Genomic DNA, 26,256 nt, shown 5'->3' on the forward strand with positions numbered 1-26,256 from the left:
TGCATAGCTTATGGAAATTAATATTATGCTGCTAATTTTCAGTACGTTATTGAGTTAAGTAGTAGTGATCATTTTATCAAGTGATGCAACTTTAGACACTGACAATTGTTTATATAGTGCATGTTTTAATTACTTCTGAAAAAAGCATGAACATGTTTTGTTAGTCTTGTTTTTACACATTGTCTCTTCTCATACATACAGTATAAAATATACATTTTTCCATATTTATAAATGAAGTTGAAGAAGTGTGAGCAAATGGCTATTTGTGATGAAGGTTTGAATTCTCACTTGACACATTACGGGAAGCTGCTGACTTGATTGTCACTCCTTAATCGTTTTGTGCTTCTGTCATCGCTCTAACATGCCGATGCAAGCATTTCATCACCATGCTGATGAATTCACATATTCAGATAATTTATCTTCTCGTGTTGTTTTACATTGTACTATCTGGTATTTGGTAACTGCATCACATACAAACCCCTGTAAACGGGACGGCATAGAAGAATTTTACATGCTTATGGTTAACACCCCTCCCCCCCCTGAAACATCTAGATGAACATGAAAAATTCAGAATAATAATTATTATTTGATTTTTCCACTAAAATGAGTTCTTTTCATATTTTATTTCTTCTGATGTGCTTTTTGTATATTTTATTAGAGATTTCATTGGTCAGTTACACACATGTAAGTATTTGAATTAAAGAAATGAGTCCATTAACATTGGTTTTCATACAAAATGATACAGAAATCTATCTGGGAAAACTACTGAACAGCATTTTTAAAAGAAAAATTAACAGCATGTTTTTCTCCATAAATAATGAGAGACCTGTGTTTAGTGTAATGATACAAATGAGTCAAACGTGTATCACAGCGTTATGGGCATAATGGAAAATGCATAGCTTATGTTGATACTTATACACTGTTTTCCTTTAAAACTTTTAACATTTTATTATGGAAAATTAAGTGCTGCTTAAAATAAATTACCCCCAATGAATTAAATAACTCCTCATGAAAGAGAGGCTGTAATGTATGACAAATCAGCATGCACTGTTCTAATAAATATTGATGCAATGTTTCAATAGCCGATCACATGTAAAGATGGGTGGTGTAGTATCTCTGGGCAGCCTGAGAGCTGCTAGCACGTTTTGGGCTTGTAGCTAGAGGGATACACATCACTACACAAAATGGGCAAACTGCTACTGATAGTAACATTCATGTTAAAATTGGTTTATCTTAAGACGGTGGAACTGGCTTCCACCCCAGACTACCTGGTCAATACTGCGATTTAAGGACCACTGCTGCTGTAATGGTCCTTGATGTCTTGCACATAGCAGAGTACACTCTAAAATCCAATTAACAGCACATTGCAAATGTGCCTTTTGTTCTTTGATATCAAAGTGCTTTTTCAACTCATTAAAAATACAAACACTTTTTATCTCTAATAATTTGCCAGTTTAGCCATTAAATATCTTCATTCGCCTTATATTAATTTTTAAAATCAAGGAACTGCACTCTCAGAAAATAAATATTTTAAGAGCTAGTGACAGAATTATGACCTAATTAAATTCACAGCAGTGAAAAAGCATTGCCATTAGCTGGGTTTGGAGTGCTGTGAAGTGTTGCCTTTACCTTGCTGACATGATCCTACAGGAACGGCAGGCAAATTGGGTGGAGGTCCACTGTATTAACTCCACTGGCCTTGTAAACCACAAAGACCAGTAAAGCTCTGGATCTGTAGAATGTCAGTGAGACTGATAGTGTGCATGCATGCCTCAATACATGTACACAATGCATAATCGTATCTGATTGTATCAGCCTGGAAGATGGCCTGCTTACGTGTGTATTAAATGAGGTTCCAGACATTTCCAGGTTTCAAAATTTTGCAGGTCTCAATATCAATTGGTGACTTTAAATTAGCCACAGTGTGTGAGCGTGTGCCCTGCGATGGTCCCCTGCCTTATATCCAGTGCTTCCTGGGAGTTACTCAGGCTCACCGTGGACCTGCCATAGATCCACTGGAATATGGGTGGATAATGTCATGTGTTAATGATCATTGTTATAAGGCTCCATAGAGTTGTGAATGTTTAATGAGAAAAGTAGCTACATTTTTGCTTCACTGTCGTTCTTTTGTATTATAGTTGAGCCATGTTTATTTCTTTCGTATGTGTACAATTTTCTATTATTGTTGGATAATCTACGGAAATGTGTGATTAGATAAAAATTTAATAACTTGTGCTTGAAACCTTGAAAACTTCCCTGATTGCTTTTGTTAGTGTTTAGCTTCATAAAATTGATTGGGAACTACATATATTGTACTAGGCAGTCTAATAATAAATGACTCTGTCCCTCACACATACACATATTCTACACTCACTAAACAGAGCAACTTAAAGAGACTGACCAATATAATGGCTGAGGCTTGATAATGAGGGAAATGCAATAAGATGAATTTCTGAAATACTGAAGCCTCTATCTTCTATTTTTGAAATCTCAAAGCATAAACTTTGTAGTTGTTAATTTAATTGCTGATATTCTGTAATTCCCTAGAGAATATTATGGATTAATCATCTGGTTCATTCCAACAAGAGATAAGCGTCTCAATGAATTGCAATTTTACCAATTTAACCCTGTCTGCTCCTTAATATGACAAGATTAACATTTTTCAATTAGCTATATGTAATTGCACTGTGGGCTCAGTTGCCCTTGTCGTGTCCTTAAAGGTACAGGAGGCTATTTTTAAGGGCTACACAGGTTATTTTATTAAACTGGTTGCAGGATTGATTACACTATTTTAATGCTGGTGTCTCAGATTGTAGTCTGGAGGGGTATATGCTCATGCTGGTTTTCATTCATTCTTATTCATTTACTATAACTCTGTAGCTAATCTTATGTTCTGTATGTGCTCTTTCAAATGGTAAATAACAGAAATTACTTTGATAATGTCCATCTAATAAAAAATATAAAATTTGGATTTACATGGTACTATAATTGCTATTCCGTATTAGTAATACCTGCATAAAATTTCTTGATTGTGAATTCGATGCAAGTTTTGCTGCTTGAAAAACACAGGAATACATATTTGTTGCGGGTGACAACTAAAATAAAACTGATGAAAAACATATAAAGTTGTTGTTATCTTATTTTTTTCCACATGGGATATGCCGCATTGAAAGTAACATAGACTGACTGTAAGCTGGAGAAAAAACAATTTCTTATTTTAAAGATAAAAGGCTTCAGTTATACACGTCACGAACCAGGTAGACCTTGTCATCCCTCAAGACAAGTTGTTGTAAAACATATGATTATTGATCTTACAGGCTGATGAATTGTTTGATATTTTGCTAAGCAGTTTTTTCCTTCTACAAGAACTCAACCATGAGAAAAATATCTTGACTGCCACTGACTGTGCATTCATTGGATTTAATTGCCCTTCTGCTTTGTATGTTTTTTTTTTTTTTTTTTTTTTTTTAATTATTTTTCGCTTTTTTCTGGGAAACAGCCAGTAACAAACTTCTTAGTATATGTAATGCTGGATGCCAGGCTGGAGAGAAATGTGCATAACAGTCTGAGAATGATTGCTCTATTGTTAAGTTTGGCTTCAGGATTTGGCAGTCCTGTGAAAATATATATTCATTAAACATAACAACAGCCAAATACAGTATTAAAGCTAGGTTCTGTTTTTTTTTCTTTTTAATTTTCTTCCCTCAGAAATGAGAAATAGGTTTAGTGTTTCAGAAGGTTATTGTAAAAAGCAATTAGTGCCCACCCCACTCCACCCCACCCCCAATGTTTGACTTTCGAAGCACTTTTTTCAAATAAGATCTGTTCCATTTAGACTTCAGTGGTGAGTCAACAATGACAGCTAATGTATTTTCAAAAATATGTACAATACATACTTATTATGTGGATATTGCGGTCACCTCTTGTGGCAATGCAGTTTTGTTTATTGATGTGTCTATCAGGAATCCGATTACCCAATTAAAATTGAGTATCACTATAGCTGGTGTTGCACTTAAACCTTACAAAAAGCATTATACATATTCACTTGATGCACTTTAATTTCGTTTATTGTAGAATGTGCTCCTACAGAAAAATGTCAAAAAAGTACAGTCTAGTGAAAAGTTAAGCTACAAGTTATAAGCATGGTGTCTCAATGTGTAAGATGGCTGGATCTCGGCCCAGTGCCTGCTCCCCCTTGTCATGGGGGTATCCTCCTGCAGTCCAGAGGCGTACAGTTAGGTGAACTGGCGTCTCTGATTCGCCCGTCGCATGGGTGTGTGTGTGTGTGTGTGGGGGGGATTATGTTTATGTTACGTTGTGGTGGCCAAATGTTCCCCACAATGTAATAGAAGCCTGTTATTTTGATGTTTTGGGGACCATTTTTAGGGTCCCCACAAAAATCTGTGAATGCAATCACAAAACAAAAAATGCCTCGTATTTTGTTTGGTTACTTATGGCTAAGGTTAGGGCTATATAGGGATTAAGGTTGTCATGTTGGGATTAGAGTTTTCCCCATAGAAATGAATGGAGAGTCCCCATAAAGATATCATTACAAAACTGTGTGTGTGTGTGTGTGTGTGTGTGTACCCTGCAATAAATTGCCATCCTGTTCTGGATATACCCCTGCCTCGTGCACTTGCGTAGGACAGGCTCCAGGCCCTACCATCCTGCAGTGGATAAACAATAAGAAGAGAGAGGGATTGCATTCAGTAAATTACGGACAGTATAGCTACAGTACATGCACCAGTGAACTATGGGTGAGGGGAAAAGACAATAGCATGACTTTAGCGCTGATAGAACATAAGCGGTTTTAGCTCTTATTTAGGAAGTTTTGACTGATGAGAAGAGCATAGAAAAGAGTAGTTTTAAAAAAAAAAAAAAAACCTAGTTCAACTTGTCATGTGTTTCTCCACCCACTCATATTATATTGCTCCCAATACAGGATGGATTCTATTAAGGAAATCCTTTCCTCAGCTGCTGGCAGCGCAGTGTTCCTCTTTCTGCTTTTCAGTATGGCTGCACAGCCCAGCAGGTTCAGTCCCTGTTTATTTGTTCTCATTAACTGGCCTTACGAATAGAACACATTTAAGCCCCATGTGATAGCCCAGACGCCCACGTGCCATATGCTGCTGCTTTTCTTCACCAGAGTGATGTGGGCTATGCATATACTTTATGTTAATTGTGACTTAAAGGCTCTTTAAGAATAATATTGATGTTATATTTGGTTACATTTAGCAAATAATATTAAATTGTCCCACGTGCTGCCAGGTCAGTTTCATTTGTACGCTAATTGCAGAGGATTTTTTTTTTTATGAATTAAGTTGTCTCCTTAAACAGTTGTGAAGATATAAAATATCTTTTCAAATAATAACTATGTGTGTGTATTTGTTAATCTATGTATTTTACACCTTGACGATTTTACCCAGTTTTCAAATTTTCGCATTGAAATTCAGTAATATAAATGACACGTAAACAGATGGCAGGTTGACACAAATTTAGCTTCCCAATAAATTACATACCTTTCTTCTTTCATTTATTTGTCAAAAAAATGTTACATTTGGAGTTAATGATTTCAGTTTGAAATGACTAGATTTAGTCTTGGTTTCTGTTTACATCTGTTTACTTTTCATTGATGTTTTTTTCCCCTTTTTTTTGAGTAACATGTGTGTTAATGTGATTTATTTTGACTCACCCTTGAATTACAAATTCCGTCACTGTCTATGACAGTTTTCCAAAGCTCTCCAGCTAAACATATCCCTATCTGTAACCACTTAATCAGTCCAGTGTTGTGATGAACCTGGACCATATACCAGGAAGTGCAGGATGCAGAATATACTCTGGACGAGATGCCAGTCTGTCAAAGCGCACACATTTACAAACACAAGCGCATGCCATGGGCTGTGATAATGGTCCAGAATGACCATCCTTCCTTATGTCATAGCTACTTTTTAAGGTAATACCAGAATTTATTTCTGGAGATAAATTATATTGTTAGGGAATACGTCATTATTTCCATCGTTGCATAGTTCAGTATTTGCATAATTACATTAATTACTAGTCAAATTTGTTCCCTGGAGAAACATAAATAGGACAAAACTGTGCAAAGTGTTGAGCATCATTTTTCTAACTTCTGCCGTTAGCCATGTGAGAGATGATGTTGTCAACATCAGCTTGTTATTCAGTAAAAGCACTACATTAAGGTTCAGCTGACATCACGGTTCAGGCCAGGGTCAACAGTGAATTAATAGGAAAATTCAAGTCCAAGATGCAGTGCCACTGTCAGTTGCGAAAAAGCCAGGGGAAGCAGGGATATTAACTTCATGTTTAGTATAGGGGGAATCTCTGGGTGAAAGGTACATGCCGGTCAAATGTTTCAGGGCCTATGCACATTGGCTGAACGGTAAAGTAACTTTAGTTTCATACCATATGCTGAAAAAAGGACACAGCAGTAATGAATCTTATGATCCACACCATACTCCAACTTGTCTCCTCAGTGTGTAAACATTTGGTTGAGGTGGACACGTACACTACAAATCAAAAGCTGTCGCACACACTGAGTGTTTTCTACATTTGCGTGTTACTCGCTTAACATTTACTGAAAATACACTCTATTTTTTGCTAACCAATATATTTACAGTATGTTCACCATTTAAATACCTTTATTAGCATGAAAATGTCATACCTTTGATTCATCAAAGTAACCTCCTATAGCAGTTAGAAACAGAGAAGAGGCAATCAAGACATTCTTTCTGCAAGGGACATTGAATACTGCTCTGTTTCATGGGATGAAAAAGGGAACTAGTGCATTAAGGACAGCTGTGAATGTCATCACCACACAACCAGTCAGTAGGATGTCAGACAAGCACTGTTACATACTCTTTCCATGTTATAAAGAAAACTTGTTTTGTTTGACTTTTTCAATTTAGATTTTCATTTATAGTTGTTCACTCAACTTTCCAATGTTTATTAAGAATAAAAAAACAGTTTATGAAATAAATGAAAAAGTGGTAAAATAAAAACTGTGGTGTGTAGGCTCCGCGCCGGGTGTAGGCTCCGCGCCGGGTGTAGGCTCCGCCCCGGGTGTAGGCTCCGCCCCGGGTGTAGGCTCCGCCCCGGGTTTAGGCTCCGTGCCGGGTGTAGGCTCTGCCCCGGGTTTAGACTCCGCGCCGGGTGTAGGCTCCGCGCCGGGTTTAGGCTCCGCGCCGGGTGTAGGCTCCGCCCCGGGTTTAGGCTCCGCCCCAGGTTTAGGCTCCGCCCCGGGTTTAGGCTCCGCCCCGGGTTTAGGCTCCGCGCCGGGTTTAGGCTCCGCCCCGGGTGTAGGCTCCGCCCCGGGTGTAGGCTCCGCGCCGGGTGTAGGCTCCGCGCCGGGTGTAGGCTCCGCGCCGGGTTTAGGCTCCGTGCCAGGTGTAGTTAAACAGGCAGAGAGCTTAAGTAAAATATACTGTTGTTTTCTTCCAGCATCTCCACCCAAACACACAGATATATTATGAATATTACACAAATTATAACATTTATTTAGCACTTTTTATCGAAAGTGACACATACAGAGTATGGAGCCGTTGGGGTTAAGGGCCCTGTGGCAAACCCACGTCCCCGAACTGGGATCCTTTCAATCGCAAGTCCAGTGTCCTGACACGCTGAGCCGCACACCACCCACACTTAATATTGCCAATATATGGGCCTTTTTTGCGTTATGGACATTTCTGACCTGAGCTTAACACAGAAGCCTTGAATAAATGAATGATGCAATTTCAATGACAATGACATTGTTTTGGTCATATGTGTTACATAATGGCCAATAATGTAGCAGTAGGTTTTATCTGATAAAAGACTTATCTGACAAAATGAATGGTTAATGATTGGAAACTATAGAAGATTTCATAAGAAACCATTGAAAGACTACACTACATACAGTAATTTCAATTGTGCAACTGTGGTAATGGCTTCAAATATTCCCCATAGAGCACCAACACTGTAATTATAACAAAATCAGCAAATTCATTTGAAAAAGGTACCGTATATGCACTGCCCCAACCCCCCCCCCAGCATGAAAATATTGAATATGTTTCTCAGAGTGTTAAATATATCTACAGGGCACATAAATTTAAAAAAACTGTTAAATGGTAACTTTCTACAGGAACCTGTATTTTCCATTCAGTCTTTAATGATCAGTGTTTGTGATACATTACAATATATACTTCACTGTTAATCTGAAACAAGCCCTTAAACAACAGGGAAACCATTTCTTAAAAAATCTGTTTCGCTGTTTTCACCCTCATTATTAGATACACTAATGAGCTGGTCATTATGCACAAGGGAAGGGGACAGCAAGCTAGTCTAATGCCAGTGACGGAAGGAGGAAAAAGCCTTACAATAATAGCCAATTCATAATATAGTGTCCTAATGCTGTCAGTAATTATAGGTTTTCATTATGAAAAATTTCTGTACTTTATCCCCGTGCAGAGTATTTACCCTGTACTTGTTGTTGTATCTAAGTAATTTCAAAGATGTCTTTGCTGTTGCAAGTTTACCTCTCAAATACAGCAAACTCCTGTAAATTTATCATCTGATATTCAAACCTATAGATAGATATATACATAGATATAGATATATATAAATGTAAAAGGAAAATTGGTCCTGAAAATAAAAGTAAAATGCAATGGAAATAGTTTTGCTATGTTTGCTGCGATTTAAGAAAATAAATAAATAAATATTATATATTATATAATTAATAATTATTATTATTATAGAAAAAGAAGAAAAAGAATGATAATTGTCAGGTGCCTTTAAATTTTTATATATAGCACAGAACATTCATCACAGTTCCACTCAAAGCAAAATTGTTGCATAGTTTTAGTACGTAACCAAGGTGAAGTCAGTTCAGAACATGGGAGAACCTGGTTGAATCATTAGACCCCTGGATCGTTCACATATCAAAACTAATTTAAATGTGAGGCATTGCAATAGGTCAGAAATAACAATAATTTGAGTAACAGAGATATGGTAATAGAGATATCTACTCCTAAGTTCGTGTGCTCGATCTAATCTCTAGGAATAAAAGTAGTGAATGCATGACACAGCCTTCCGTGGGGGCAGAGAGCTTGCAATGTGGCAGAGTGAATTTGTATTTATAAGACATACACTTGGGAGTTAATCTCCCCAGGTTCTGTACAGATTCCATAAACGTTAGATACAAATATCATCTGAGTTAGAACCTATTGCCTGTCTGCTTTTACATTAATAGTGCCATGCTTCATCGATCAAGCAGATAAGTCTTTAATGAAAATCTGAATTAAAATAAATGGCGAGTATCCTTATGCCCAAGAACATTTGTTGCATTTGACTGCAGCTACCAAGAGACTGAGATAGTCTCTGAATAATTTTTCTTTTTCAGTCAATGAACAAATAACTAGTTGGGACTGAGATAGCAACATACAAGTATCTGAGGGAAAAATTAAAAGTATAAGCAAATAAACCAATATTACTGTTAATGAAGCTATTTTTCAAATGCAGTACATAAAGAAATAAACACTTTCATTTTGGGAATGTATACAATTTCACACCTAGTCAGAATGTGCAAAGTTTGCCAAATATCAAATAACAATTATCTTCTATAATAAAATGAAATACAAATGTAGAATAGAAGAAAAAAACAATTGAATCGGAAGTGGCTACAAATATGTATGGATCAGGACTTTTTTTTTTTTTTTATTAAGTCTTTACCTCTGGACTTTTCTTCAGTTTCGCTAAGCTTCCTCTCAGTGTAGCTACTGGTTTACCTAACCCCTGAGATTCTGCGGTGACTGTAAATGCTGCCTTCTGATGATGACGACTGATTTCACAATATTCTGAGGACGAGGTATTTCTCAAATATCACAGAATGGGCTGTTTGAGAAATGTTAAGCAGTCTACATTTTTGATCCTTTGGGAATTAAACATTTATTTGTTTATACTGCGGCAGATAAAATTTCATGAAGTGCAAGATTAAATAGCTGACCAAAACTCGGTGGTGCAGTGCTAAAACTGTGACAAATTTCTGCTGATTGGAAGAAACATGCTTTGTACAGAAAGGCAATACAGTGGATTACTGCCCAATTTAACATAATTAATTTATAATTAACATTGTGTCAATCATGTCAGACTGCACGTAATGTCTAACCATAAGTAGCAACAGCATTTTACTTTAACGAGTATTGTAAAGAAGTAATTTTTTTGCATACGATATATTATTCTGCTGATTAGGAGGTTCGTTGCATGTCGTCTTGTTTAGCCATGAAATCTTTAATGTGGAAACAACCTTTGAAAACATCTGAGATTATGAACAGGGACAAAAAGAGGGCAAGGTATTAAGAGGGCATTTGGGTACTAAACTGGCTTCCTAAAATTCCTGGCTTTCTAAAATTCCTTCTTTGCACCTTAAGATCAAGCACTCTTCTATTGTGACAAGTGAGGAATTAGTGCTACAAGTATCTTTCAGGGGCTTGTAGTGGTCAAAGAGCCAGTGAAACACTGCTTGTCACCTTGCTCTTCGTTGAAGAAGGGCTATTAGCTGTGTTTTAGCACTACCGTGGGGAAATCCCTTCCCCGAATCACCAGCTGTTTTGGCACTCTTTCCAACGAGAACTGTATTTAAAGAGTGCTTGGTATAAATTCACATAATGGTTTATTCACATTCATATGTATGTCATAAATGAAATAATAAAAAAAAAATCAACCTGCGCATTTGTCATCAACAAAATGTATACAAAGAGAGCACATCTGGTTTATAAATGACAAAACCAGCTTAATATAAATCCAAATGAAACCATGAAACCCAAAGGTTTTGTCTTGATCTAGTATTTTTTTTCACTATTTTTAGTACCCTTTGGGTATTTTTTGTTACATATTGTTTAATCACAGGATCTCAACCATGATATTTTTGACAGGTAATTTTCTTAACACATCTGACAGAGATAGATTGCATTGGCCTTTTGGACCCAGAGCTTTTGTCTGTGAGTGATAAGACTAGATTATGGTTATCTTGGTATAAGTGCCCAAGACGATACAGCTACCTAATAAGTCTCGAGGTAATACAGCATTTGCAGAGGGTGCGCAGGCACGGGGCCAGATGGGATGCGCAGCCGCAGTGAGGGGACGAAGAGTTTTATAGCACGCATGCAGCAGCTGGTCTCAGGGAATACATCATAGCCACACCATGCAAGCGGAGGCGAGTGAGGTGGCGCTCTGCCTCACTTAATGCCTTTGAATCTCTGTTATTTTGTTCTGCTAACGTCGCTTTGATGAAGCTTTCCGAATCTGCCTACTGATCCACAGAGAGTTTTTCTGTTTTTTTCTCTCTCTCTTGCTCTCTCTCGCTATTGTGTACATTCGCACTGAAAATAAGCGTTATCAGGTATAAAACAGCTCTGAATATGTGAATATCAGTGTTTTATGAGTCCTTTGGGCACATGCAGGTGCACATTACGGGTAACGGTAGTCTTTCTTTAACACTAATTCACCAACAATACAAACAGTTATGAGCTGGTCTGTGGAGCATGTTGCTGCCTGTCCTTGAATTCAGCTTAATGTAAATTTTAGTTTATATGACGTCACCTTACAGTATATTACCCTCGGAACCTTACCTTACGTTATCATGAAATTTAAATGTATTTAACGTTTACATGAAAACACATAAAATAAGAAATTCTGCTACTGTACATTTTTGTAATATTCCTCATGATTTTAGTTAAATTTGATTAATTCAGTTATTTTATAACAGACATTTGCATTTGTTTCTCTGAACGAGCATCTTATATATTAAAGCTGCCATTTTCATGGAGAAAGCATACTTGTTCTCTCCTGTGGTGGACAAGGGATGTCTAGCGGATTTCCATCTTTGTTAGTGCTGCTCTGCGCTTCCTCGGCCAGCACAGTCTGTGTGAGCAGCAGGGAGCTGTGAATCTCACAATGAGATTCCACAAGCTTTTGATACACATGGCGGTCATCTCCGGTCAGGGAGAACGAGGAGCTTTCCATGATACCTTCTGCCAGTGATCCCAAGGTACACTAAGTCTAACAAACCATTTTGATTGCCATTGAAACCACTCGAGAATAATGCTTTTCCAGCCTGTAATACTATATTTCAGTTGTAAATAAAATCCTCTTTTTAGATCATAATTCGGCTGTGAGTAGCTTTAGTTAAAGTCACGTTTTTTGGTTGCTTAATAATAAAAAAAAATACTCCGAAATCATATGCAACTGTTATAGGTTTTAAAAAAGGGTCTGTTATTGTATTGCTCAGGGAAAAAAAGTGTACCCGGAAGGATGTAGGATCAGTTTGCGTACTTCTGAATCGGGGGAAACACTATGACAGAACATCGCATATGGTGACTCAAAGACATGGAATAACTGACAGGAGTGTTCCCAAGGTGACAGCACTGACCGCTCGACTGATTTAACTGATGTGCGTCTGGTCAGATGGGGTCAAAAAGTAGCTGCAAACCTTCCCTTTGAAGCAGGACACTTAAGGACACGTGTAACACAATAGACACTATTGTGCAGTATGATCATTACAGTGAACTACTATATATGGTAACTAACTAACCACTGTATTGTGCCACACAAAGCAGTAGGGACTGCTAAGGATACTAAGAATAAAATGAGATTAACAGATTTGGTTTTCCAGGATCTTTCTTGTATTGCTATCAGCTGATGCATGCTTCTTTTTTGCCTAAGGTGCATGTTTTATATTTATTTTAAAAAGCTTTGGCCAATGTAATTGCATCCATATGGACTAATGAGTACTTGGCAGTGACAACTTATGTTGGTTACATAACAGAATCATCAAGTAGAAACTTTTACGGAGCATTGTTATGTTGTTTATGTCAGGCGGTATAATAGGCAATCTGAGAGACTATGAAAACACATTTATGTCTCATTACGTATTGGTTATTACCGTAGTAATCGTGTTATTCTGGGATATGTTTAAATAGACACACTTTGCAGATATTTCTGTGTTCTCTGGCTTTCAGTTCAAATCGCACCCTTTTTTTTATTTGTTGCACTTTGTCGTACTGGAGATCCATGCATGTTTATGTGTTTGTTAATGATCTTTATCATCAAGTCAATGATCTTATCGTCACACTGCCAGCCTCAATGTCTGAGGAAAGTTCGTTTTCTTCCTATAAATTATTTATGATTGATTAAGAATTAACTTCTGCATTGTTGTTGCATACGAAGTAATACATTTAATCAACTTCATGCAATCCAAATATAACGTCAGGTCGGTTCATTTAATTTAATATTTTTCTAAAGTACGGCTTCATCTTAAACTAAAATGTTTTGTGGCTAACTTGTGGTGTCTGGTGAGAAGCCTTTCTAGGTTTGAGGTGTGTGCACTTTTTTTATTAGAATCCCCTTTTTCCTATTTGGTGTTTTTCACACCTGATCATATAATGATAGGCTTGAGAAGATGCATTATTTGTATCGAATGGAAGGAATTTCACAGGCATTTAGCAAAGTGTGCTTTTCTGTAAACAGTTTGGTTTCTTCCCAGAATCAGGGGTTGTTTTGGAGGATGGAGTCCAACAGCTTTTCTCTTTTGTCACATTCAGTTATAAGTATGTATATGCATATAGTAACCAATTCAAGTCTTCTCATTGCTGTGTGATTCATAGTGACATTTGTTGGGTTTGCATGCAAATGAACAAAATGGACTGAATGGCCTCTCTCGATTTGCATCGCTTTTTATTTTCCTGTGCTGTGGAAATAAAAAGTAATGAAAAAAACATGCAAACCAACTAATAAATAATCAATCCAGTTGAATGTGGTTTATTGCTTGGTCCCTGCTCCCATTGGATTATGGCTTTACGGCATCCTTCAACCAGATTAGTGTTTTTAAGCTCATCACATCCTCATCCTTCACCCTTGTCGCTTTGTACTTTATGGAATGGCTGTGTAGATACGTATACGCTTTGGCATAGATGATAGCGGAGACTCAATTGGCGTAATCATCCTATCTGATAAGCAGAGGTGGCTCCATTTCTTTTTCCTCTTGGTTCCTTTGTAACCTCTTTCCCTCAGATATCAGCCTATTTACATGTATATTGCATAATCATAATCTCTGTGACTGTATTACCCTCATTAATTAAGTAACCTGGTAATGATCAGCTCAGTAGTTTTGCCCACATGGAGAATGGCACTTCATTATTTTGAGGCCATTCCATATTTTAAAATTTGATTTGTTTTTGTTTTTATTAATTTACAGTATGGCAGTATAGTTGCATTGGAGTTTTATTCATGAGAGGGCAGTGAGGGAATGAAGCTTTTTTTTTTGTTCTTGTTCCGAATGAGGCAGCTTAACAAGTGGGTAATGGGCATTTTCATTGAACTTGAACAAATGAATATAACTCCTTTCTTCTGTTATTTCTGGTGACCTTTTAGCACAGATTAAATGAATGTTGGAGTGACATTTGTATCCTGCCACTAGAAAACATAGCAGTGTTTTTGGAAGAAAATAATCAGCATCTTGTTTGGGCATTTGCTCCGGATATTACTATTTGAAAGAACATCCTATTGATTTTGCCACCTCAAGTGGAAGTAGACGACATTCATTTCCATCTGGTTATTATTTTTTTATAAGGCAGACCGTTCTGTTTGCATAATCAGTATAACCTTAAAAAGTTTGCATTATTATATGGTAAGCTATCTTGAAATTTTGGACTAAATGCATTCAGAATTAGGATGTTATTGTATACAAAACTAAGGATAATGCTGCTTATTACTGTATTTAAACTTTCTTATATTTCCAGTATAACTAGAAAGGCCCTGTGTGTTCTTGGCAGTTATATTTGTGTTCTGTGGCTACATTTATGCAGTATTGAAGTTTAGTAATGGCTGATATTACAGAGAACCTGTTTACACGCATGCATGACGTGCCTAGGTAACCGTGTGACTCTCCTCCATGTGGAAGTCGCAGCATTAAGTTGCTCGGTGAGTATCTAATGTGGAGTCAGGTTCTCCTAATGAGACCTGAGCTGTTTCTTTTGATACCGTGACAACTCGTATGTTACTCCGTGGAATGTGCCTTGACAACCAATAACGTCCACGTGAGCCAAAACTACCTCCGTTTATCAATCTGTTCCTCCCACTAGCTCTGTGGAAAAGAAGACTTCACAGTTGTCGACAACACACATCCATTGAAATATATCAGTTTAAAGGGACCAAGTGGTAATTTGCGGTTTTCCCCAGATTGAAAATTATTTGTTTTTTTTCAGTTTGGATTTTGTTTTTTAAAGCCGTTTACAATATTTAATGGCATTGAAGCATTAAGTATATAAGCAATGAAGCTTAATTTTGTGGTTTTCCAACCAGAATGCTACATTATGGAGGAATGTGGTCGTATATATATAAAATGTGTGTGTGTGTGTGTGTGTGTGTGTGTGTGAAAACAAAATAAAACAAATTATAAACATTTTGCAATGTTTTTACTGAATTAAGTTAGAGTCCCAAGACTTTCTGTGAGCATTGTTTATACCTGACAGATGACATAATCACTTTGGAACCTTAATTAATGCTAATAGATGAAGGTTAAGTGCTCTTGCTTAACTGATAAAAGTATTTTGAATGATGGGCTATCAGTGTTTAAAGTGCTGTTTCTTATTTTCTTGAAATCATTCTCAGCTGTCGACAGTCAAAAGTTGTCTTAGAGGCTTAACCTAGAACTTAACAGAAAACCCGGAGAGTAAATAATCTGTTTTGTCTATGAGACCAAGGGGCATGTTTCCCCCTAAAAATGTACAGGGCCTCCTTGTGTGTTAATCGCATGCATTATGTTGTGCCCTGTAGTGTGTTGATCAGGAAAGCATCTACTGGCCCAGCAGTCATTTGTAACAGTACCTCTGTTGGAAGTCCTTCGGCTCATCATGACAATTTTGTTTGTAAGCCTCAGCCCCGGTCCCTCTGCAGGATGGATAAGTAATGGCCCTGATGGCTCCTAGACTTGTCATCTCTGGGGGTATTCCTATTGGCCTCCACTGAACTGTTACTGCATGTGACAGGCCATGATAGTGTCAGAATGAATCGCCCCCCCCCCCCCTTGCACATTCTGCTGCAAAGGAAAGTGACAAGTTAATGGAGGCTAGAGGACTTAATGGTAGTGGGGGGGGGGGGGGGAGTCATTTGCGGCATTTGCCCCACCTTTCCGAGATGTCTCTTTGCATCGCCGTCTACGCATGGGAACTGCCCACTGGACTCCCTCTTCTTGCCCACTGGACTCCCTCTTCTTGCCCACTGGACTCCCTCTTCTTGCCCACTGGACTCCCTCTTCCTGCCCACTGGACTCCCTCTTCTTGCCCACTGGACTCCCTCTTCCTGCCCACTGGACTCCCTCTTCCTGCCCACTGGACTCCCTCTTCCTGCCCACTGGACTCCCTCTTCTTGCCCACTGGACTCCCTCTTCCTGCCCACTGGACTCCCTCTTCCTGCCCACTGGACTCCCTCTTCCTGCCCACTGGACTCCCTCTTCTTGCCCACTGGACTCCCTCTTCTTGCCCACTGGACTCCCTCTTCCTGCCCACTGGACTCCCTCTTCCTGCCCACTAGACTCCCTCTTCTTGCCCACTGGACTCCCTCTTCCTGCCCACTGGACTCCCTCTTCCTGCCCACTGAATCCCTGCTGCAAGCTTGTCAACATGCAGCTATAGTGGTTCACAGTATTTTAATTATTATTATTATTTTTGGATGCTTCCACACACAAAAGGTATGTCATTAGTATTACATTATAGCAACTGGGTAGTTAAAGGGTTTTACATATATGTCTGCATGTACATATGAAGATATTTACGGGGAACGCTACTGCCTCAATCAGCTTCATATTGTTCCATGGCTTTTCCTGTATTTTCCTTTTGTGCTCAACTTATATTCAGTAACAACCTTTGCTTTGTTCCTTATTTGATGAATAAGCACAGGATAACAAAAGCTCAGTGATGCAGTCCACAGCCAGACAGAATCATTTGCTATAGCTGATTAAAACTCAACTCAAGTTTAAAAGGCCTCCTTGCAAGGAAAAGCTGAAGTCAACATCACATATGATCTCGTATTTGGTTTCAGTTAGTGGCGCCACTTGGAGGCAGCCCAAAGCTTCATAGCTCAAAAACTTTGCAAAATATCACATTAGTCTCAAGAAAATAGCACACAAAACTCAGATTCATATCGTAGGTTGCATTGAGACATAGTGAAGTACTCAAGTGATTAGTTTTAGCACTAATCTAGTTGAATTACACAAGTAGTGGCATGTGTAACTGGTTACTGCCGAACTCTGTTATGGCATTGTGTTTTGTGGGCCTATCTAAGTAGTTTACATCACTGTATATTAGCAGCAATGAATTTTGGCTTAATAATAATCACAAAAAATGGAAAAAAAAAATGTGTTTTTGTTTTCGGTATCTGTCAGTCGTGTGAGGTCATCCCATCCATCAGCGACCCCTAATACAAGCGGTGATGAAATAACAAACGATTTGCATTTCTGTGGCTGCACCGATGCACACAAAAGTGCTAATGAAAGACGTTCTCAGCTGCTGCTCAATCTGCTGCCGCTGCTGTGCTCCCAGCTCCCCGCCGCATCCGTCCCATTGTCTCCGCGAAGGCACATTCTGCCTTCCGTCCCGTCTGTTTTAGTAATTACTGTTATATAAACTGACTTCTCAGGTTGAGAATGGCTTGGCAAGAGGGAGAACTTATTAAGTGGAATGCTCCAGTAACACTGAAAATAAAAGCGTTGGTTAAAAAACGGACGTAAAAGTCACTCGAAACCACTTTTAAATAATAAAAAAAAGCAGCGATTGAGACACTCTGGTTCAATAATGGCTGCTATTAGGCATTTAGGAAAGCCAAAGAGAGGTTTCTTCCCAGGGGTGTTGCTAGAGATTTTGGGCCCCATGAATGCATATCATATTAGGCCCCCTAATCCAGACTCATACAGTTATGTTCCAATTCTTTTAGGGCCCCAGTCATTGGTGACTAATCTCATAACCACAGAGCACTGTATTACACAGGATGTACTACAAGTGTATAGGAAGACATTAATAGTGAGAAGAACCTTTTCATTCAGCACCTTTTCCACCTGTTTGCCAATACTATTCTGTAAAGTACTGTTTGGTAAAATAAGTATTTCAAATCCTGTATTTCATTCACTGCTGGGTAACACACAAACACACACACACACACACACAAGCTTGTAGCTATATCTTTGCAGAAATCTCCATTCATTTCTACAGGGACAACTCTAATCACAACGTGATAACCTTGGTCTTCCTATCTAAATGGGGACCATCCGTTCATTTCTATGGGAAGAACCATAATCCCAATCATGACACCCTTAACCTCTACCCATCTCTAACCTTAACCATAAGTAACCAACCCAAATACAAGACTTTTACTTTTTTGATTGCATTCACAGATTTTTATAAAACTGAGGTTATCCAAATGGGGACCTCAAAAATGTCCCCAAAAGTAGGGAAATTTCAGGTTTTACTACACTTTGGGGACAATTTGGTCCTCAAATGTGATCTGTGCAAACACACAGACACACAGACCTGTACTCATATCTTTGTGGGTACCAACCATTCATTTCTATGGGCAAAACCCTAATCCCAACAATGACAATCTTAACCATAAGTAATCAAACAAAATACAAGTCTTTTGGCATTATATTATTTTTTTTATTTTCATCACTGATTTTTACTAAATTGGATTTCCCCTTGTGGGGACCGAAAATATGGTCCCCACAACATCAAAATAACCGTTCTTTATCACATTGTAGGGACATTTGGTTTTAAATGTATATCTGACCCCCCCCTCCCCCCTCAGCTCATTAAGGCCATTGCCAAGTTTGGAGAGCGACAGTGCCGTAAAACTTAAGAGATGCTTTACTGTTCAGAAGGTGTACATCATGATTTACTTTGTGCTGATTTTCTAATTTGCTAGCACATCTGTGAGAATGGGCATCTAATGTTAGCACCAGATACTAGTGGAATTAGCATTCGGCTGCATAACTTTGCATTACGGGTCCATTCCATTCAGCTGTTCTCCAATAATTTAAGTAGGAGGTTGGGAATTTTCATGTTCCGAGTTATCAGGAATGCATCAATGCATCGCGATGTGCGATACTACCAATAATGAATAATGTATAGAATATACCCTTCTTTCCAATAGATAATTCATGCGCAGAGCTCCGGTGTCTCCTTGCACTTCGACCAATCAAATGGTAGTGACGCAACTAGCTGGGTTATGGTCACACTTTCAGCTCTGCGAATGAGCAGGGCCATGTGAGCGCAGGTACGACTTGGGTACGGCTCGCATACTTTACAATGGAAAACCGCCAGTTTGTGGTACGGCTCGGTTATTGGTGACAGTATAAAAACGACATAAATGAGATGTGTGGTCGTTGACCCCGCTAGTCCTTCTATGCCCCAACTTTAACCACTAGGCCACACTCTCTCCCTTTCTTAATTGACAAAGCCGCTGGTGTCTTGCAAGCAAAATGTTTTCTCTGTAATCAAGGGAAATATGTAAGAAGTCATATGAAAACAACATACAGCATTTGATGGAGTGATGCTGGTGTTTTCCCTTAATGTGGTACTAGAAAGATTTCAAATGGAAATGTGTAATTTTTTGAATAAAAAGGCCACATAAAAAATAGTTGTAGTGCTGTGAAGTATAAACCCTCCATTGTTGTTTTTTTTATGTAGATTACACCTTTCAGCCAGACCTCATGTAAACAGAATATTTTTTATCTCAGTTAGGAGTTCCTGCCTAAAATATATATCTGTCATACCTCCATATTATAGTATCAGTTACTCTGTTTCTGTGGCATTTTTCATGTTAATGTTGCAGTCTACACTCGCTGGCCAGTTTATTAGGTATACATGCTTCTTAACTCAGAAAACCTGCACTTCCAAACCACAAATAATCTGCAACTGAATATATATTTCACACAGACAGGGTCAAGAGGTTCACTTACTGCTTGACTAAGCATTAAAATGGCTGAGATGCCTCATCTAAGCACTTTTGAACGTGGTGTTACTCTTGGTGTCAGACGGTGCTGTTCCAGAAACTCTGGCGCCGCTGCACTCCTGGGATTTTTGCGCACTACTATTTTCACGTGTCTAAAGTTTACACCGAATTGTGCAATAAACAAACAAATATCCAGGCATTCTGCCTTCGGTCAGTGAATGGGAGAGGTCAGAGGAGAATGGCCAGACTCATTAAAGCTACTGGGAAGGCCGTAAGTACAAAAATAAGTTAATAAAAACTTCCGTAAATGCACAACCCAACACTAACTATTTGTACCTAATAAAGTGACCAGTGAGTGGTTACCAGTACTGAGTGTGTATTATACATTCCATCCTCGTTTGCAGGTTTTACGCTTCCTTATTAAGGCAGTGCATTTATGGATTTCGAAGTACTGCTATAGATGTAATCATCCTCAAGGTCATTTACATTCATAATGCTGAAATTGACTGTGAGGCAGTTATTGTTCTGGTATCTTAGGTGTCAGCTAGGGGAGCGACTGAGCTAGAGGAAATCAGCCCCATAGAGGCCTGTTACTCTTGCTAACCCATAGGGGTAAGAACATGCTGAAGTGTGGAGACCTTCAAAAGAAAGCCATTTCATTATGTAACTTAGTTGCATTGAGTACTATTGATCCATGCAGAATTAAAACATTTAATTAATGAAACTGTGTAACAGAATTCCATTAAAATATAGTCTAATTTAAACTGCATCTCTTAATAGTAAATGTACTTTTATATATGAGCTTAAAATGCATGGAAATACCCATATCTCTGGCACAGTGACAGATTTTAAATCCCTGTGTTAAATTAAATATATTTGTTTTTGGTTCTGTGTTGAAATTGATCTTGCCTACTGCTGACTTTCTTAAGTCTCAAAAGAAACACATTTAAAAGTGAAAGAAATGAGAAAGGGAAACAAAATCACGTCAGAGACTGCAGAAATAGCCGTAAGTTGAGGCTATGACAGAAACTAATAGAAATGGGACCAAGGACTTCACAGAAGCCCTGTTCATTATTAGGTTTTCCTTTATTAAGGAATGCTTTTAAAATTAAAGTACCCTGGTGTAACATACATAGTAGCATTGATTTTATGTCATTATTATAACAACCTTCCTGAAACTATCTTTGTGTGTTGGTTTACAGTGAGCAGTGTGAGTGGGTAGTGAGGTAATAAAGGCAGAAATGTAAGATCAGTTTCTTTTTTTTTTTTTAAGAATAATTCTATATCTTGGTTTTAAGAAAAGCCCCATGGAGATTTTAAAAATATATATTTTGCCCTTGTCATTTAGGCCTCTGACACTTGAATAAAATATGCTTTATTATACTGGAGAAATAATTACTTTGGTCTCTTGAAATATGCATTGGTGGGAACTACTGAGCAAAATAAGTAGCGTAAGATTTTATATTGTCCTCATGAGTGGTTTTATGAATGAAATCTTAATTTTTTTTTCTCCAACCATATAACTTACATTCACCCATCCCTCAACTCAAGGTAATGGTGTTTTCATAAATTACATGTAGCCAGGGAGAATAAACGTGTGAATTACTCATTAATTACTGAGTTGTTAATTCATTTCTTGCACGGAGATGTGCTGAATGGTAATGCTTATTTCTTTTTTTAGAAAGCCAAAGAATATCAGGTCTAAAAAGAGACTGAATGTGCATTATCAGGGTGGTATTTTGGAAACAGTGTGGCCTGCTGGTCCGCTTTCGTTTGTTTTCATTTGTTTCGTTTCCGGATATTCCCCACATGAGGCACGTAACATAAGGGGGGCATCTCAATCCTATCAAAGGAGTAATTCAGTTCCGACAGGACAATGCCATTAATTCCCCCAAAACCTCAACAGTCGTTTGTGAATCAGCCCATTTTGTCCCCCCTCCCCTCCCCCAGCCACTCTCTCCTGGGGGTTGCAGAAACGCACTGAAATTTCAGTGAATGAAAAAGACTCTGCCCTAGGACCTATTTGACAAATGAGGAGTCGTGCAGCATCAGCAGCTGCAGTGTGAAGCCCCAGCCAAGGAGGCCGCCTCTCCACTAGTCAGCTGCTGAAGTGTCGGCTGAGCCGCGAGAGCCTTGAACTGTCAGGCGAGTTGCATCCATCCAGCAGGAAGCCGCCAGCACCGTCTCCACTCGGTTTTCCTCAGCCCTGCAGGAGGAGGGGGGATCTCGGTTAAACCGGCAAATTGAGCTTCTGTGGCACTCTCACTGACGCGCGCGCACCCGCGCATGCATACCGGTCTCCGGCAGAAACACCCGCAGAAAGGAAAGCCTCCACGCCAGACAGGCGTGCACACGCACGTGCAAACCCCGCTCTCCTCCGAAGTGTGACAGCCGCCAGCCCGACTTTGAACCAGTGGTGAAATTCAGCTGACGAGACTGCGCAAGCGGTGCTTACATGCAAGCCCCTTCAGCAGCACCGCAGAGAGTTTACAGAAACACGATGCAGCGTCCCCTAATGGGGACAACGTGTGTCGCTTTGCCAAACGCAGCCATGTGTCCTCAGCTTTCCTGTACCTTGACTTTCATGTACTTACAGCAGGTAAGTGCACCAGTCTTTTCTTTCAACATATATTTTATTTGGGTATGTAATTATATTTAGTATAAGTAGATTTAGTATAATTATATAAGCGTACGTTTATACTATATTTCTGTTTGGTATTTTGTTGATGTTATTGTTGCTGTTGTGTATTGTTTATAGTTGTTATGAGATGAGTCTTTTTTTTTTGCTTGCCGTTCTGTATTTCATGCTCAAGTTTGTCTTGTACAAAACATTTAAAACAATGCGCCGTGGAGCCTTTTGTCTACAGTACTTTGTCAGTACATGGAAGTCTACTTACTGTGAAATGGTTTCAATAGACCGTGTTTTTGCTTACCTGATGATACAGATTACATACTCATCAGGCATTTGTTCACATAGGAAAATTAAATGCAATATTTAATATGCATGCTGCACTCCTGTTCTACGTGAGATTTTAGTCATAGATAGCTGAATATTTTTTCAAAGTATGTTTCCATTGAATTTCTAATGTAAAACATGCTGAACTAATAAAATAGGCGTCAGTGATATGTGATATTCTCAAATGTACTGTGTTGTAGTTTATTGTGTGTGCTGTCCGTGTGTGCATAGCATGTGTGTTAAACTGAAGTTATGTACTCATTGTTTTTTTTTTTTAAAGATAAATTTGGTTTCTTCATATGAACTGGGAAATATTCAGCATGCTGACTTTTTGAACCATATATATTAACAGACCTTGTATGACAACACTTTTATCTATTTATTAATGTATACAGCTTGATATTTTACTGAAGAAATTTAGTGTAATCATACTGTCTGTGTGGAGTTCAAATTTTTATGACAATTGCAGGAATCCACCTGTGACTATATCTAGAAATATCCCGATTACCAATACACACCATAAAAGCTTATAGCATCGCACTACATCTTTCTCAATGGTACTAGTGTTCAGTTGGTATGTTTACTGTATATTATCTATGCGTTAAAGCTGCATCACCTGATATTTTATCACAAGATGTTTAGTATACAAAGTAGAACCTTGAAACAGAAGAGTGTTTTAGTTATATGTGAATAAGAATGAATTTAAAAAATGCAAATTAATATTTGTTTTTTGTTGTCCTTAGCAAATCTGCTTTCTAATTTGGCTGTATCTGATAAGTTATAAGTCACTTAATTAAGAATCAATAATCAATCACAGTACTGAGTAAACTGCATATATACAGTATATATATATATATATATATATATACACACATACATATTAGTACTACGTATCTTCAAGTAACATTGGTTTACTTGTGATGTATCAGTCATAAATGAGAGAAGGAATTGTGAATTCATGTTCTTTGAAGTGTTCCCCAGTATGACTTGTAATATTATTTACTTTGTTTGGCACTGGACCACAAACAGTTCTGGTATGTTTGTATATACTGGCAATAAAATGAGTTATTCCAAATCTGAATTTTAGCATATTGAAAGGTCATTTTAGTTATAATACTCTGCTTTTGATTTTGGATTTGCTTCATTTCAAATAAATCCAGTATGAATGGAATGTTTGGACTAATTCCTCACAACATTTTAAGTACTTTAGATTTATAGCAAAACCTTCATGAACACCCATATGTTCTCAACATTGCAAATGATGTCAGATAAATCCGCTTGTGCATGGAAAATGCACTCGGTTAGTGAAACAAGAGGCAATGCTCATACATGATAATTAAAACATAAAACCCATACATTGCTTCATATGGTTTTACTGTCATTAGATGACTCATCAATAAAACCATGAGAAATTGCATTCTAACTAGTGTTAAAAATCTAATTCACACTCCAACAGTAAAAGCAGCATAATATATACTGTGTGTATGTATGTATGTATGTATGTATATATATATATATATATATATATATATATATATATATATATGTATATATATATATATATAAACTTTATTTAACTTCCCTATCATTATATTTGTTTTATTTATTTATTGCTAAGCTTTTGGATATATTGTATATTTATGTATCTGTCTTGTTTACCCTGTTATTTTGGTAAGACTCTACCAACAACAATTTAGAAGATTAAATTAGCTAATGTAGTTAAACATATATTGATTACATTTTTCATTCTGCGAGTTGCTGTTTGTTACGTTAATTGAATGAAAACCAGACTTGCCAAATAACAGTCAAACCGTTAGTGTCTGAAAACTGCAGGAGAGATGGAATGCTTAGTAAAAAGATACAATTTATTCTAAATAAATAACATTAATGGTAGGATATAAGAATTATGGCAGAATTTGGTATGAGATAAGGTATATATTTTTAAATGAATTCATTTTTATTTGCTGTCTCGCTGAATACTGTACGTCATCATAATCACAGGCTTTTTCTGGATAAAACTGAAGAAACTGAATTCATGACTGAAATCTGAGGAAATGTTAAAAATGACACTGGTAGAACAAACCTTCACTTGTATACTAGGGTCTATTTTACCAACACATCCTGTAGAATGTATGGTTCTCTATATTAAAACAAACTACGTACTGTAAGTATTTAAACATTTTGTGTGAGTGTATGTATTATGTTTAAATTAAGTTGGGATTAGAGTTTACCCAGTAGAAATGAATAGAGAGTCCCCGCAAAGACATAATTACAAACCTGTGCGTGTGCGCTTGTGTGTGTGCGCACTCTTAAATGATCCCACTTGAGTAATTAGTTTTTACATTCAAGATTTGAGGTCAGAATCCAGGGTCAACCAGAACCTCATATCCCTGAGGCGGGTGTTTGTTCAAAGGCCTAGCAGTCATATGGTTACTCGGCCTGCTGTCGGATTTGAACTTCGCTTCCTGGGCACAGATCCCTAATCTATGGAGGCACGCATTGATGTTATGTGTGTGCACACACATTTACAAGATAAGCAGATTGTATTTTAATCTTAACAAACAACAGCAGTCTAGGTTATCATGTTAGGTTTAAAACCATTTCTGCATAGGTCATAAGCTTGTCTGCACATTTAGACTTGTTAATCAATAAAGTATGAAGTAACATACAACCCGAAAATCCATTTCTATTAACGCTTTAAAATATTTATTGAAGTACTAAGATGTCGCTGATGTATCTTGATATGCAACAATAGGTTGTTCTGTTTTCTTGTGGCTGGGCATTCTGTGGGTCACAGCTGAGTCAGAATCAGTGTCGATCGATCTATCTATACTTATTAATCTATCGTCTTCATTCTCTGCCTTTTCCTAGCTTCACCCGGACTTTATTTGTGTGTGTGTCACTTGTGTGTGTCCCAGCAAGCCTGCCTACTCTTCACTCAATGTTATTGAACTGAAATGGATGATATTTATATTGTTTAGGATGAATTAATAACCACAGCCTTCTCCCAGTTGTGCAGTTGCAGTATGTCCCTTTAGTAGACACTCTCACCTTCAATCACATAACTGCTCAAAATGAAATTAAGCCATATATCACTGTAATTTTTCTTGGCATTTATTTCTCTGAGCTTTAGACACAAATTCTCTTTCATATGAAGAGAGATCGGGATCTGCATAATTGTGATTCTCATGAAAACTTGTTTTTCAGCTTAATTAAGTAAGACCATTTATTGTGCTGAGCAGTCATTTAAGCATGTTGTTGCAGGTGTTCATGCAAGTGGTGGACCAAATCAATAAAATTAGCTACAT

General features: G+C 37.8%; 1 protein-coding gene across 29 annotated transcripts in view; it reads left to right on the top strand.

The window, feature by feature from the left end:
* The window catches only part of LOC111850867 (RNA binding protein fox-1 homolog 1), a 446,550-nt gene that overhangs the window by 314,266 nt on the left and 106,028 nt on the right, over nucleotides 1–26,256 (top strand). The window contains exon 1 of one of the 29 annotated variants that reach the window (XM_072712517.1): nucleotides 21,963–22,591. The exons of 27 other annotated variants lie outside the window; for them this stretch is intronic. In XM_072712517.1, coding sequence (XP_072568618.1) covers nucleotides 22,448–22,591 — 144 coding nt within the window. In that variant the 5' untranslated portion in view covers nucleotides 21,963–22,447. Of the gene's footprint in view, nucleotides 1–21,962; nucleotides 22,592–26,256 lie in introns of those variants that run through there. One more of the 29 variants, XM_072712509.1, reaches the window with a different exon arrangement.

This window comes from Paramormyrops kingsleyae, chromosome 5 (genome assembly GCF_048594095.1).
Source record: "Paramormyrops kingsleyae isolate MSU_618 chromosome 5, PKINGS_0.4, whole genome shotgun sequence".
Taxonomy (NCBI): Eukaryota; Metazoa; Chordata; class Actinopteri; order Osteoglossiformes; family Mormyridae; genus Paramormyrops; species Paramormyrops kingsleyae.